Consider the following 14,904-nt stretch of genomic DNA (forward strand, 5'->3'; position numbering starts at 1 on the left):
ATTCAGGGTGCACAGTGGGAGAAAGCAAGTCACTCCCAGTATTAGCATGCCAGGGATGTCTTTCTCCCTGCCAAGCCAGACAAAGCCCCCAAACCAGTGAGACAACTAGGGGCATTTATTGGTTTGGGTTATTTTTTGTTATCTAATATATCTTTCCATACTGTAAAATGATATCATGGCAGTGTGGGGTGCTTTGGCAGTGGGAAATTATTTATCATAAATATTGGTTGCTGTGTAGTTTTTCAAAAATGTTGACAACTCTGAACTCAGTTATATGATTTTTTTTGTTAACTTTTGCCCATTTCTGTGAAGTGCATAGTTCACTGGAGTTTTCTGAACACTGCCCTCAATTATCTTCCTCGTGGAACATCACATCAGGGTGTATGGTCTCTAGTACACAAGGGTTTGAGTCCAGCATCAGTTTTCCCTCTCCTTGCACATGTTTTCTGGGGAAGTGCTATACAAAGGCCTGCTGGGGAGAAAAGGGGGAGTGGGAAAACAGAGCTGTGGGAAAACAGAGCTCAATACCTGGGCCCTGAAACTGGATGATCCCCAGGTTGAGGCAGTGTTTTCCTACTGTTATTGCTTATAGTATCTTATTTTCTGATTCATCAAAACTATTGACTGCTGGTGGCTTGTGACTATTGAGCCATCCCATCAGTTTAGGGTCCTTAGGATGTCAAGAAAATAATTCTGCTGTAAAAATATTTTGGATACAGGATGTAATTGCAGGAATCAGAAAATATGAGGCAATGTGTAAACACAAACCTTTAAAAGAAGAGCAGCTGAAAGCAGAGGGCAGAAAAAATGATAAAGCAGCAGGAGGCCAGAGTGTAGAAGCCATTTCCTCATGCCTAAACGTAGAAGAGTTAATGACGAAGATAAAAGCTGCTTTATAACTAACTCTTTTAATATTTCCACTTTAAATAGGAACTAGAAGGAATGGAACATGAATAAACATATATAGTAAATTGATTGATAAATCAGCAGAGACAGAAATTGTTTCTAAGAAGGAAACAACTTTATAGCATAAAAATATTAGCAAAACTGTAGCATAAGAAGGGGTTAACCCTGACAAGCATAACTAGTAAGAATTTAAGTGCAGTGGTGGGTGAACCGCAGCCACTGGGAGCTGCAGGGGGCCGTGCCTGCGGATGGTCAACATCAGCAAAATGTCTCGCGGCCCGCAATCAGATTATCCTGATGGGCCGCATGCAGCCTGCGGGTCGCAAGTTGCCCACCACTGAAGTAGAGCGTGGTACAGTTTTTCAAGTCTACAGCTATCCTTTAATAAACTTAGTTTTACTTTTATTTCAGTTGATTTCATATAGTTTGTCTCTTGGCTATTTGGCTATTTTGTCAGGCTTTCTAGGGAAGGGGAAATATATCCCTCAAGGAAAAGTCAGGCTATATTGTGAATGGAAAATGTTACTGATTTTCAGGGTGCACATGGCAATTTTGTTGTTGGCATATTCTATTCTTTTCCTTTCCCCCTAATGCTTTGTCATTATTCCTTTTCCCTTCCAAATCCTCCCATATGCTCTGTCTCTCATGTTCAAAAAGGGTGAACAGACACTAATTTTTGACTTGCAAGGTATTTGTGAATGGATCTTTTCAGGTTGTGCTGGCAGGGACTGGCAGTGGACCAGCTCCTTTAGGCAGATGATTAATACTTAGCTCTAACTTTTAATCGGAGATGAATACACACAGTAATTTTTTGTATACAGAATTCTGTGAATGTAATGAGTGTTTTATAAAACACAATGACCAAGTATGCTTTAAGCATTGGAGGGGAAGGAGTATCAATGGAAAAAATTGGTATTGCTTCTCAATGTCTGTCTTTACCTTTAAGATTGGCACACATGTTATGCCATGCAGGTTAAAATCTACTGGGTAGTACCAGTGGTTTGATTTGCTTAGATTCACAATCCAAAATGTCAGTTCACAAATATAAGTACTTCCAAAGAGGCTTGAAGAAAAAGCAGCCCCCATCCATGACTCGATGTCATGAAATTCAGACATTTATAGAAATTCCTTTATGAAAGTTAGATTTCAGCAATACAAGTTAATTCTAGATGACCTCTAGTCCCAAATTCTCCGGGTGTAGTTGAAAAGGAGCCTGCTAGTAACTGTAATATTTTTTTGTCCCTCTAATATTCTCTTAGCTGTTGATCCAATGAATATTGAAGCATCTTGATCAATTCAACATAGAGGCAACTGTCATTTCTTGGCAAGTCAGAGAGGAAACTCTATTCTGCTGGAGATGTCCATGAAATAGCTTGCAGCTGCAAGAAAAGGTCTTCACTTCACTGTCAGCTGCAAGCAGAAGTTCCCTTTCCCCTCTGGCAGCTTTAAGTATCTGAAAATATTATTTTACCAGCTGTTCAGCATCAAGAAGAGCCTTCAGGGTTGCAGAATGATGAGCCTTGCAGAGTTACTTGTGGGATGAGCCTTTCATCAGCTCCCCTGACTAACAGTTGCAATTACCCTAGATCATCTCATCTTGTTTAGGATACAGAGGAGCAAGTCCCCATTCTTCATCCATGGCTCTCTCACCAGTATTCTGAGTGAAGTATTAAAGGTGAATACAGTTGAGTGGTTGCAGGTTGCACACCACATGCCCAATGGGTCCTTTCCATCTTTCGATTTCTGTAATATTCACCAGGATTGGATAAACCCATTAACTGAATATTTCACCGATAGTGATTACACATTAGTGAAAGACACTGGTGAGCCACATGCGGACAATAGGTTGTGCAATCAAAGTTGTGATCTATTATAAAGCAAACTGCAAGAAGTGCATGTAGCAATCAAAAGGAAAGGAGACAGAAGAATGGGGGGCAAAGGAAAGAGGTTTTAAAAATAATAACAGATAGAGTGAATTAAATATCTGTATTCTCTACTGGCCATCTAATTAACTATTCCTTAGTCACCTGGGTGCAAGATTTATATTCAGTTTTGTGTGGACTACTTAATTTGGTAATTTAACACTCAAGCACCAGTTTCTTTGTCCAGGCACACTGATCAGGGTTACCAACACAAACATGTCATGGCAATAGTCTACATGTTTTGTGTTTTATCTCACAAGCCCACTACCCCTTGGGGGGCAGGGATAGCTCAGTGGTTTGAGCATTGGCCTGCTAAACCCAGGCTTGTAAGTTCAATCCTTAAAGGGGCCACTTAGGGATCGGGGCAAAATCAGTACTTGGTCCTGATAGTGAAGGCAGGGGGCTGGAGTCAATGACCTTTCAGGGTCCCTTCCAGTTCTATGAGATAGGAATATCTCCATATATTATTATTATTATTATTACCAGAGGCTACTGTTCTGGAACACAATTATCAATCTCAATCATAATAAAAAAGCAAAATATCAAAAGAGAATCTGGCCTATATAAAATGAATTGTTGGAATTAGTAATTCCAATTCTTAGTAGGCATTTGATCACATCACAGTTTGGATTCATCAGAACTCATGTTAGCAATCTCATCAGATAGGATGGTAGCTGAATGGCGAGTGTTTGCCCCCTTCATCTACGTAAGAACTGACACATAATAGCGGGGCAGTGTTAGGAAGTTTCTACAGTTGCTGTAGAAAGATAAAGGACATTAGTCTCCAGAGCTGCTATCAGGCATCCAGCATCTAAAAACACTTTAAAAAGAAAGTTAGCCACAAGGTCTATTATAGATCCTACCCATCAGGGTCTGTAACATTAATTTAGAGCTTTCTCTCCCAACATCTGTTACCACTGTAGCACTGCATAACAGAAATCGTAGTTTAGGGCATGCCTATAGGAGTTGCAGACAGTGCAGAAATAGCAAATGTAGTCCCGAAAGCGAAATATTTGGCTTTTTGAACAATATTTGCTTTGCAGTCAGTGATTCTGACATGGCTAAAATGTTCAAAGTTGCAAACAGCAGTTATAACGATTGACAACTAATATTTCTGCCTGTGAATATTTCCTCTCCCCACAGAGGACAATCTATGTGAGGCCTAAGTCTGAAAATTAAAAATGTTTAATTTTTGGCTTCTCTCCCAAACATCTGAGTCCCATATCCATTTAGTACCAGACAATGTAATAATACTACATATGTGGAGCAGATTATGTAAAACAGACACCTTATTCAATCAGTCACTTTTCAGAGTAGATCTACTGTTCAGTTATTCCACAAAAGACCCTAGAGAAGATATGGTGGTCACCATTACAAGTCTATATTTTCCAGCATTTACTTTACAGTGGTATCTGAGATATCAAAATTCACTCCTATACTTAACATCTAATCCATATAGGGTAAATTTTCAAAAGTGCCTAAGTCCCATTTTCAGAACAGATTTAGGCAATAGAAATGTGTGTCTCACTGAAAGTCAGTGGGACTTAGGCTTCTATGGGCCTCAGGGCTTCGCCAAATTTAAAAGTTATACTGCTTTAACTATACTTATATAGTTAACACAATACACACCCCCTTGAGTGTGCCATCATATAGGTATAAAGTTGCTTTATATGGGTAGAGCTACTCCTGTATGGGAATGAGAATATGATATGTCAGTTTAAGGCACCTTTATACTGGTTTAACTGTGTCCACAGTAGGGGCTGTATTGTCCATGTAGAAGTATTAACTATTATTAGAATATCATCCATAGCCCAACCAGAGTATTTACACCAGTATAAGAACAGTGTGAAGACCAGGCCTTAAGTCCTTTTTGAAAATGGGACTTAGGCTCTTAAGTCACTTAGGCATTTTGGAAAGTTTTAGCCCTAATCTATTTATACCTCACTCATGACCATAGTATCTGAAAGCAGAAAACAACTGTGGCAAGGCACTGGCTTTTGTAAAGCTGTTATTGCATTGAATAGTTAGTCATCAATGATAACTTCCCACTGCAAGTTCATAGTAAATAAAATTTAAACCATTGGGTTCAGTGAACTGATCAGACAAACTTTTAGAAGTGGCAGATAGGAATCATTTATCCTTCTAGCTGAATTCTAAAGCTTGTCCTCAAAATCAAGGAGGAATATAGATATCCGTATATAAATCTAATTCGGCACCTTTAAAACCAATGTAAAATAGTTTCGCTTGTAGTACAGTTCATCTTTTTTTCTCATCATACTCTTATTTTCTCGTAACTATGCTGAGCAGTAACCCATTGATACTGAATATGGAGCAGTACAGTAACAGATATTTTAAAATTGATAGGTTATCTTATTTTTGATTTTTATAAAAGGTAGGTAGAAATTATATTTTCTTTTGCTTTTATATTTCATGGCTAAGGTTTGATATACTGTTATAATCCGTAGCCCTAAGGGAGAAATAATCTAGCCATTAAGTTAAGAAAAGTAGGCATTGTTTAAGTGAGCTCTGATCAGTCATTTTCAAGGGTGTAACTCTGTGGTCTTGTTTGTTTGTTTGTTTGTTTGTTTGTTTGTTTGTTTCAAGGTAGATGTCAAACAATTAGCACTGCCTATGCTGATGCTTAAAATATTTTCTAGAAACATTGCTTACATCACATAAAATGTGTGTATAAAACACTCTGGGAAAAATCATTAACATCCTTGCAGCACCAGCATACTGGCAGTCCGTTTCTCATGATGATCTATGATACCCATTTGTTGAAATTTTATTACTTGTAGCTTTAATGCAGTTTGGTTGCTGTTCTAGCATCTTACCATATTTGCCTGTTTCTCCTTTAGATAAGACTGGACTTCTTTTATTAGGAACACAATAGTAGTTTGATTATTTGTAGATTAAAGGAGACCATTAAACATAAATCTCTCAGATGGATTCAGTCTCCACATAGACTATAAGGCAGCACTGTTTTCAGGAAGATAAACAGAGACAATGATTTATGTTGCATTTTTGGGGTATACTTCTGATTGTATTGTTTCTCTTGTGATTAGAGATTAAAGGTTGTGTTTACTAATATTTTAGCTAGCCATCAACAAAGCATGGAAATAAAAAATTACACTTAATGGTATTTTCTTTACAGATTAAGAACATATTTAATTAATTCAATGCACTAAAACCAGTATATATATATATTTTTTTAACAAAATTACAAAAAAGTAAATGACTACATTTTCTGTGTTTGATTTTTAGAACAACTGGGAACATATTTGGGACAATTTTTGCAATTGGGCGTAGGCCGTAGTTCACTTCCATTCAGTTAAATGGGAGCTACCTAAATGAACCTTAAAGCAAAATTTGGACCTTAAAAAGTAGTTAAACTGACAAAAAAGACTGGATTTAAAGAAAAGAGAAAGAACTTCCAAAAACTTCAGTAATCTGAAGTGAAAAATCACACTGTATGTGAACTTTTACCTACAATGGTGGTATTCTACAAATCATTTTTGACTCACTGCAAATGAGCAGGAATAGCTAATTGGAAAATGGAAGGAATATTATTGTCGAGTATTTGTTTAAATTGTAAATATATTAAATTAGAGGATTTTGAAAGTTCTTTACATCTGGATATTCCTTTGATATCAGTTTGTTTCCCAGATTATTTAAGATCATCCACGTTGCGAGTTCGCGACCAAAATTAACTAATGAATATTACAGGCTTGAAGCAAAGGAAGCCTTTGTTTTTTCTTGCTTTTTTTAAGGCACGATTCTAACATGGTATCTGTGGGAAAGTTTGTTGGACAGTGATACTTAAATGAAGTTGTCTTGCCTTCTACTGATGAAAGCAGGATTTGGTTTTGTATTGAATTGAAACTCTTAATTATATAATATGCAGCTCATAATTTTATCCATTTTCACAAATAATATGGGGACTATATTTGTTACTACAAAACATGTTATATTCCTGTGTTTAATTAAAATATCTTCCTTGCTGAGAGTCTGCAAGACATAGAAACAATTAAGGCCATTAGAAAATGAGACAAGTTTTGAATCTGTCATCAAACTAAGCTACTCTTTGGCTTTTCCTCAATCCTTGTTGAACAGTTTTTCTGCTGGTCTAGAGACGGCCAAAGAGTCTCTCTTTCTAGTGTCAGGTATTTGTTTGGTCATGCTTTGAGCAATGTTCTTGTAATGAATAACTTTTGAGATATGTTATTTTGCTAGTGTTCAAGGCTTCTACTCTTGAATCTTTTAATTTAAGGGCATGTGTGCATGTATACGTCTGCCTGTCTATCCATCCACCCACCTACCCAGTAGAATATAATATTATAGAACAGCATCACTACTACAGACTCCCATTGACTGATCTACTCAGAGGGCAGAATATCATTGCTAGGTGTTTGAAGAAGCACCTGATTTTTAGAAACGAACTATTTCTTAAATATGTCTCCCATGATTCTCATTTAAATGGGATTAGCATATTCTATATCTGCACTGAAAAATTGGCATTTATTTGGATTCTAAAACCATGACTAAAATCTATGCACACTTTGGGTTCAAGAATAATTCTTTTTGCCAGTCTTGAAAGAATTTTATTACATTTCCTCATGGTTAAAATCTGAAAACACTGAACGTCTGCATTTCTACAGGAAACATATGACCTGTATATTAAATTGGTTTTGAAACAGCAAAATATTCCAAAGAAGCACCTACCATATTTTTAAACTATAAAGGTCTGTTTCATCCTCTCACTATTTTTAGTATTGAAGGTCCTTTGAGCCTAGCAGGACTTACTAACTTTTCGCAAAAAACAAATAGACTTATTCATTTCTTAGCTTCCCACATAAATATGTCACTTTGTCCTCTGTTCAGACATGTACTTCCCTCTCCTCTCTCACTGCATAAACTGTCTGATGCATCTAACCTCTTGGAATTCATGGCCTTATTGACTCAAATTTAACTTCCTCTCAAAATACGGTCCACAACAAAAAGCCCCAGGAAAAAGATCTGCTAAGTGTTGTCTTTACCTGTTACTTTTCAACCTTAAACATTTTTTAAAGTTGAGATGTGATGTTCTAAAGTACCGCATTCTATAGAAGAAAAGAAAAAACATAAAAATATACCCAAGTCTATGAAAGTACCTTCAGAGATTCAAGTATCAAATATGAAATCTGATTATCTTACTTTACTTGGAAGCTTTTTTCATCTCAAAGATACATCTTGGGAAAATACTTTTATTTTCAAAGTATATGGGTTCGTTTGGCTTTGCTGGGTTACATCAGGCTACTGCAGTAGGATCACAGAAGTTAGAGATAAAAGAGATCTATTAATTAAATCAAGTCCACTGGCCTGAAAGAGCAGAATATAGTTCTTCAATAGAAGTCACATCACGTATGAAACCAACACTGCATTCGATCTTAGTCAAAAAGCGAAGAAGCAGTAATAGTGCCAAAAAAAAGAGCAATATTACTTCCTAATGGCATGCCGTGTACATTAATGTTGCGTATCAGACAAACCTGACAAGTGTGAGGCTTTGATAAGAAAAGAAAGGAGCATTCTCTAAACAGCTAAGAGGAGACTGGAAGTCATTGTGAGATGATGCACGATTTTTTTTTACTTTTGGAAGACTGGGTTCAAAATACAAGAGTTTTTGATCTCACCTTAATTTCCTTTTGTTCACATCACAAAGTAATCATGCAATTTGATACTGGTGGTTTCTGTTTAAGGAAAGAATGGAATAGCAGGGGATTCTGCCAGTCAAAATGGAAATACTATAGCAAAAATTGTTGGAGATAATGCCCAGCTCCTGTCAGTGATATTATTTCCATGATTTCCAAAATTCAATCTGAAATGTTTGGGAGCATAATAAACAGCAGCTGAAGTGGAACTAAAAAGGAAAAAGCTTATCAGCAAAAGAAGTATTCATAAATTTAAATATTTGTGATAGCTAATTAACTGGTGTGTGATAAGATGGTTTCACTGATGTCTATGGGAAAACTCCTGTTGACTACAAAGGTGTAGGACCAGGGCTTCAATGTCCATTGTATATTCACCTCTGTGGGAATGCCCATAACTTAGCTCTGCTAAAAAGGTGGTTGAGCTATTTGATCTGCACTTTCTCTATAGTATATATCCACTAGAAGGGATGGTCTTTTTGAGACAAAGATTTTGAATATCTCCTCCATGCTACTGGAACAACAGTTTTACTGATTGAGATCCACTTAGTTTATTCCTTTTTTTTTTTTTTTAAAAGAACCATTTGCAATCAGAAAATGCTGATGTGTACTTGTCAAAAAGTGTGTTTAAAGAAACAACAACAACCCCTCATCCCTTGCAATATGTTTTACCTGATAATGATGACTTGAAATCTGTGGTGGTGTTTTCAGGTGATGGAAACCAGCATTTAGTATTGTTTTATGTTTCCAATTAAAAGGTCTGTTAAATACTAATAAAACGTATTATATGACATTGTGTTCTTACTCTACATTTATAATCTCTTAAGAATCGGTTTAAGCCTGATTTTGATGGCTTGATAAGAGCTATGGCGAGCTGTTTGCAAGTGAGAGACAAACTGAAGAAGCTCCTGTGGAGTCTCTGTCAAGAAAAAGAGCCAGGTGTTCTAATCTTCTCTTTCCTGTTTGGCTTTTGTTATGGTCCTAAGGGAAAAATACTCTAGTCATTAAGTTAAGGAAGGAAGGCATTGTTTGTGAGCTCTGATCAATCGTTTTCAGGGCTGTAACTCTATGGTCTGGAAGTGGGCACATTTTCTGCTTCCCTGAAGATATTCTGTAAGTCTAGTGTGGAGCCAGGCCTGTCTTGCTGGCATCCCAGAGACAGAAGATGGGGATGAATGGGTTACTGAAGAAACCAGGAGATTGATATAAGCATCCTGTTGGGGGAGGAAGTAGCAGTCCCTGTCTCTGGAAGGCACAAAGAAAATGATAGTGGGTGGGAGAGAGAACTGACTCCTTTTAAGGGATGGATTTGTGGAGATTATGGGTCCCTGGCCAGCCTTTGTCAGTTTGGGGGTTTCATCAAAAATCCAAACAGATGATTTCAAGAAGTTTCACCTGTTTTGGTGTTTTAATACAAAAGTTTCGTCCCTCACTAATAATAATATACCTAACTTACTGGGGCATTGTCAGACATCATTAACATATGAAATACACTTGTATTATATTTGTAATTTAAAAGCCATTAGAGAAGTACAAAGAATTACAAAATAAAATGCATCAGATGATAGAAGTGGGAGTGAGTAAAATTGAGGGGAAAATATTGTTTCCAAAGGGGAAGTCTTTGGATTCCTGAGATCTGAGTTCAGTTCCCAGCTTTGCCACAGTTTTCCTACATGACTGTATTGAAATCATGTAACCCCTCTGTCAGTTTCCCTTCTGTAAAATAACGCTTCATGCTTTACTGGAGTATTGTGAGGATAAATTCATTAATGTTTGTGAGGCACTCAGCTAGTAAGATAATGGAAATCATCTAAGTATCTATATGAAATAAATTGTAACTTAGAGAGAAGAATTTGAGTGAAGGTGTTTGAAGAGAGGGAATCATTTCACTGGGTTGGTTTTATTTTATTTTACATTTAAATGGCAGCTGTTTGAAGCTGCACAAAAATTGAAACGTTAGTAGTGTCAGTGAGATGGATAAGTGGGCAGAGTTCAGGAGGGCGGTCAAAGTAATTTGTCACATGGTTCTGCAATTTACCACCTGGATATCATCAGTGTCGCGTGTATATCTACCGCTGTGTACATATTGTTTTTGAAAGACAGAGAGGATTTGCCAGCAGGTTGTTTCAAGTTCCCACATCTATAGCAATGATGTATTTAATTATTAAAATACAACCCCAGGACCAGAACAGCCTTCTAAATTCACAACTGCACAACAGACATCTCAAACATATGACTTCATATTATGTACCAATAGTTTTAACTTGTTTTCTTTTATCTTTACTTATGGCTTTGGTTAAGTGCCAGATATTAAAAACATCCACAGTGATAAGCCACTTTGTTAAACAGAACAAAGAAACGCACTATGTCATAAATATCTTACTGGCATAGATTTTTAAACTAGCAAGCCTTTAAACCTTTGTGATGTTTTTCTACACATGTGAACTGCACATATGTAAAATAGCTAAACTGCATATGCTTTAAGCATGGAACTGTAGTATTAAGTGAGTTAATCTCTTGTATTGTACTTTTAGGTTCGCATGTTTACCTATCTGATCGGAAGAGAAGCTGCTTTTGCTGACAACCTCAAATGGATGGCCTGTGCTAACAAAGGTTGGTTTACCTTCTTTAACTGTTCTATTTTCAAGGTATCATGCTAAGCCTTGTACAAGTTTTCAGTCTTGCTACAAGAGTCATCTCATTGCCAGCTGTTTAAGGTGAACCATTTGGAGGGGATTGGTTGGTTTTTCAGGAAGATGGGCTTGTTTATGAAAACATATCTAGAGTATGCAGACTTAAAAATATACCCAGTTTGATATACATTTATGGGTAATTAAAATGCACCTAAAATATTCCACAGATGTGATTTTCAATGTCTGCTTTGTTCACAGTGGGTTAGCTTCAATTTAAAAGCTCCTTCACTATTATTATTATTTTATTGGTATTAGAGTAGTACCTAGGACTCCGACTGAGATTAGGGCTGCAGTGTGCTAGCCACTGTACAAACCGTATAGTAAACCACATCCCTCTCCTGAAGAACTCACAATCTAAATAGGAAAAAGAGATTTGTATCTTGTGAAGAGAAATACATGAGGGTATGAGGTGTTCGGTTACTTATGGTAATGGTGATCATAATAGTACATATGAGAGATGGACACTATATATAATAGAGAGACAAGGTGTACACAGCTCTGTGTAAGCTCGAAAGCGTGTCACTTTCATCAACAGAAGTTGATCCAATAAAAGATATTACCTCACCCGACTTGTGTCTCTAATCATCTGGGATTAACATAGCTACAACACTGCATACTATAAATAATAATAATTTAGAAATCATTGATTAAGTCAATTTTCCTTTATCTGTATTCTTGGAAAAAACATATCTGTCATTTTGTTTTTTCTTTGTGCCTCATCACATTATGATGACTCACATCAGGCACTATGCACATAGACATTATTGCTTTAACCACTGTTGTGTCCATCTGATTGGAATTACTCAGTCTGAAGTCTTGTCTTAATCAGCTAATGTTACACCATAATTTAGTTCTAGTCATTGTATAGGAATCCTTTGAAGCATCTTTTTGAAGACAATTTAATCAACCAAATGCTTTAGCTTTGTAGACAGTACAGTACTATAGCTTCATAAAGATCTAAGCACAGCAACTTAGAAATTATGGCCAGGCAATAGGAGCTGCCTGACTAGTTCATCTGGTACGTGTCAGTCTCATTCCCGATGAAGGGAAAGTGCACATTTTTGTTCTTCACCATCACTAGCAACAAACACAGTAGACTTCCCCGTCACGTTGCTTTTGTATAATCTGATGGAAGACTATTGTAGGTTTGCCTTTTTCTAAACCAGAGGGCGTCAAATCTGGTTCTCTCTCACACCCGGGTAAATCTGGATAAAATCTACTGAAGTTAATGAAACTACTCCAGACTTACACCTGTGTAAATGAGAACAGAATCTGGCCCATAGGTGTCATCTAAAAGGTTTATTTTAATTATCATTGCCTCCATAGACTTTTGCCTCAGATTGCATCAGTTATATGACTTGCTCCCTGACATTAAGGTCTTCCATCTCTGATCTGTAATTAATTTCATATAGTCTAGGATTTGACACTGTAGGAAGCAGCACAACCATCTTCAGCTCAAGTTACATGAGATTCAGAACTTTCCCTTAGATTTTTTAGCTCTGGTTCAGCCAAGTTCTTTAGTGAAAAGACATATTACAGCTAAGGGAGAAGAGAGACCTAGTAAAGGCGATCCGCAGATTGGCTGAATGACTGCACTGCAGTTTACTTCTTGCATGGGTGGGCCAAAGCGTGTTGTTGTTACTGAGGTCAATGGCCCTAAAATCAATTTTCCTTGCAGTGATTTTCCCCTTGGAAGCACAGCATAGATGAAGGCTGTTTGCAAGGTTTCCAGCTGACTGCATTGTGGACAGCAAAATCCTTTCTTTCGAAAAGGATCACTAGGGAAATTCATACCACCTTGCAAAAGTTCTTTAACTTCTGGAATCTAATGGGGAAACCATGAGACACCCGCCCCCCCATCCCACACACACATTTCTCTGCTACATTTTGTGCATAAGTAGGGCATATCTTGAGGGAGTATGGGCTTAATGAGGCTAAGCAGCAAACCATTTTAAATACATTAAAAGAATCAAGACCTCAAAGCCCCAGTAGAATGGTTTATGAAATGTACAATTATTTTCCCCATTATTCTGTAAGCAAGTGCACATGAAGTTTAAAAAAAACCAACAACGTGGAGCTTTACCAGGATCTTAAAGTGAACAAAGGTGTAAAGTTTCCCAATGCTCAACTTGCCAAGTTTTAAAGTATGCAGCCACTGCATCTCCCTCAACAGTCACATTCAACAGAAAGTCAGCCAGCTGTCAAAATAAAGATAGGCCTTAACGTTTTGGTTACTTACAAAACAGAGGGCATGAAACAAATATTTATATGATAAAAGTATGTCAGTTAATCATGTGACAGCCCCTCTTTTGAATGTTTGTTATTAATTATGCACCAACAGTGTGGTTGGCCCTTTACAAAACACAGAGGAGGACAAAAGAGGGGATTCAAGAGGTGAATGAACAAAGGAAGAGAGGCTTGTGCCTTCCTTATTTTGGGGTTGATTGATGGGAGCCTAGCAGTCCTGAGGGTTTGCTCAACTTGAGCCTCAATGAGAACAGCTCCATGGCCTGTTTTATTATTAGGAAATAGCGGAGGTGAAGGAAGCACCAGCTACATCCCCTCCACAAGCAGCAGCAGCATCCCAACACCTCCAGCACTGTGGGCTCTTGCAGCAAGTGGCATAGAGATGGTTACGCAAGTTGTTCACCTTGTTGGGAAGCCCCTTCTGCTGGGGAGCATTACAGCTTCAATGCAGTGAAGAATACCCTCCTTAGTCCCTGCCCAAGGAGATTAGGTTCTAATCCTGTATTCCTTACAAGAACACTGCACCCATTTTGTTCCATGACCTGAAGGTGGGACACATTTCTTGTCAAGTACACAGTGCACTGTTGAAAATAGTTTGTCGTTTTGAGCCGTTTGGGGTCTAATGCTACTGGTGGTCATTTGGCTGAAAATCACTATTATCTTATGATAATGGCAGTATGGAAAGGAAGTCTAATTTCAGAGGATAATCATTTAACCAAATTATATTTAATATTTAACCAAATAATTGTATGAAACATCATGTTCAGTCTTATGAAATGGCATATACACCTCTACCCCGATATAACGCGACCTGATATAACACGAATTTGGATATAACGCGGTAAAGCAGTGCTCCGGGGGGGGGGGGGGGGGGGAGGGCTGCGCACTCCGGTGGATCAAAGCAAGTTCGATATAACGCGGTTTCACCTATAACACGGTAAGATTTTTTGGCTCCTGAGGACAGCGTTATATCGAGGTAGAGGTGTAGTTCCTGGAAGGACTTTTATTTCCTAAAAAAATAGTAGTTATGCATGTAAATGAATCTTAGATGATATAACTTACGTACCAAGGAGCCAGAGAGGTGAAAGAATGTGTAAGTTAAAGCAAAGGTTTATCTGGTATAACTTGCATAGGCTTAGCGGCTGTGCTCAAGGACTTCAGTGCATAACTCTTTATTTCCTGATTAAACCTCAAAGTCTAAAAAAGGAGGAGCTGAAATCCCCTGGATAACAGTTTCATATAATGGATGAGTGTATGATTCAAATGAGGATTGGCTTTTGTGACATATGGTAGTATTACACACACAAATAATCAAACAGTCCAAATACTTGGTGAAAGTGCAATATAGCAACGTTGCCTCCCTTGGCCTTAACTCTAGTGTAATAACTTACAAGGGAGAAAATGCAAAAATAAATATTTAAACAAGTATGCAAAAATTTTGGAGAGTTCCAT

The 14,904-nt window shown here is 37.5% G+C and overlaps 1 protein-coding gene across 1 annotated transcript in view; it reads left to right on the plus strand.

Moving 5' to 3' along the window:
- The window catches only part of CACNA2D3 (calcium voltage-gated channel auxiliary subunit alpha2delta 3), a 729,039-nt gene that overhangs the window by 488,756 nt on the left and 225,379 nt on the right, over positions 1 to 14,904 (plus strand). The window contains exon 12 of the mRNA XM_065407986.1: positions 11,047 to 11,125. Within this exon, the coding sequence (XP_065264058.1) occupies positions 11,047 to 11,125 (79 nt within the window). The remainder of the gene's footprint in view (positions 1 to 11,046; positions 11,126 to 14,904) is intronic.

The sequence above is a fragment of the Emys orbicularis genome, chromosome 7, assembly GCF_028017835.1.
Source record: "Emys orbicularis isolate rEmyOrb1 chromosome 7, rEmyOrb1.hap1, whole genome shotgun sequence".
In the NCBI taxonomy this organism is placed as follows: Eukaryota; Metazoa; Chordata; order Testudines; family Emydidae; genus Emys; species Emys orbicularis.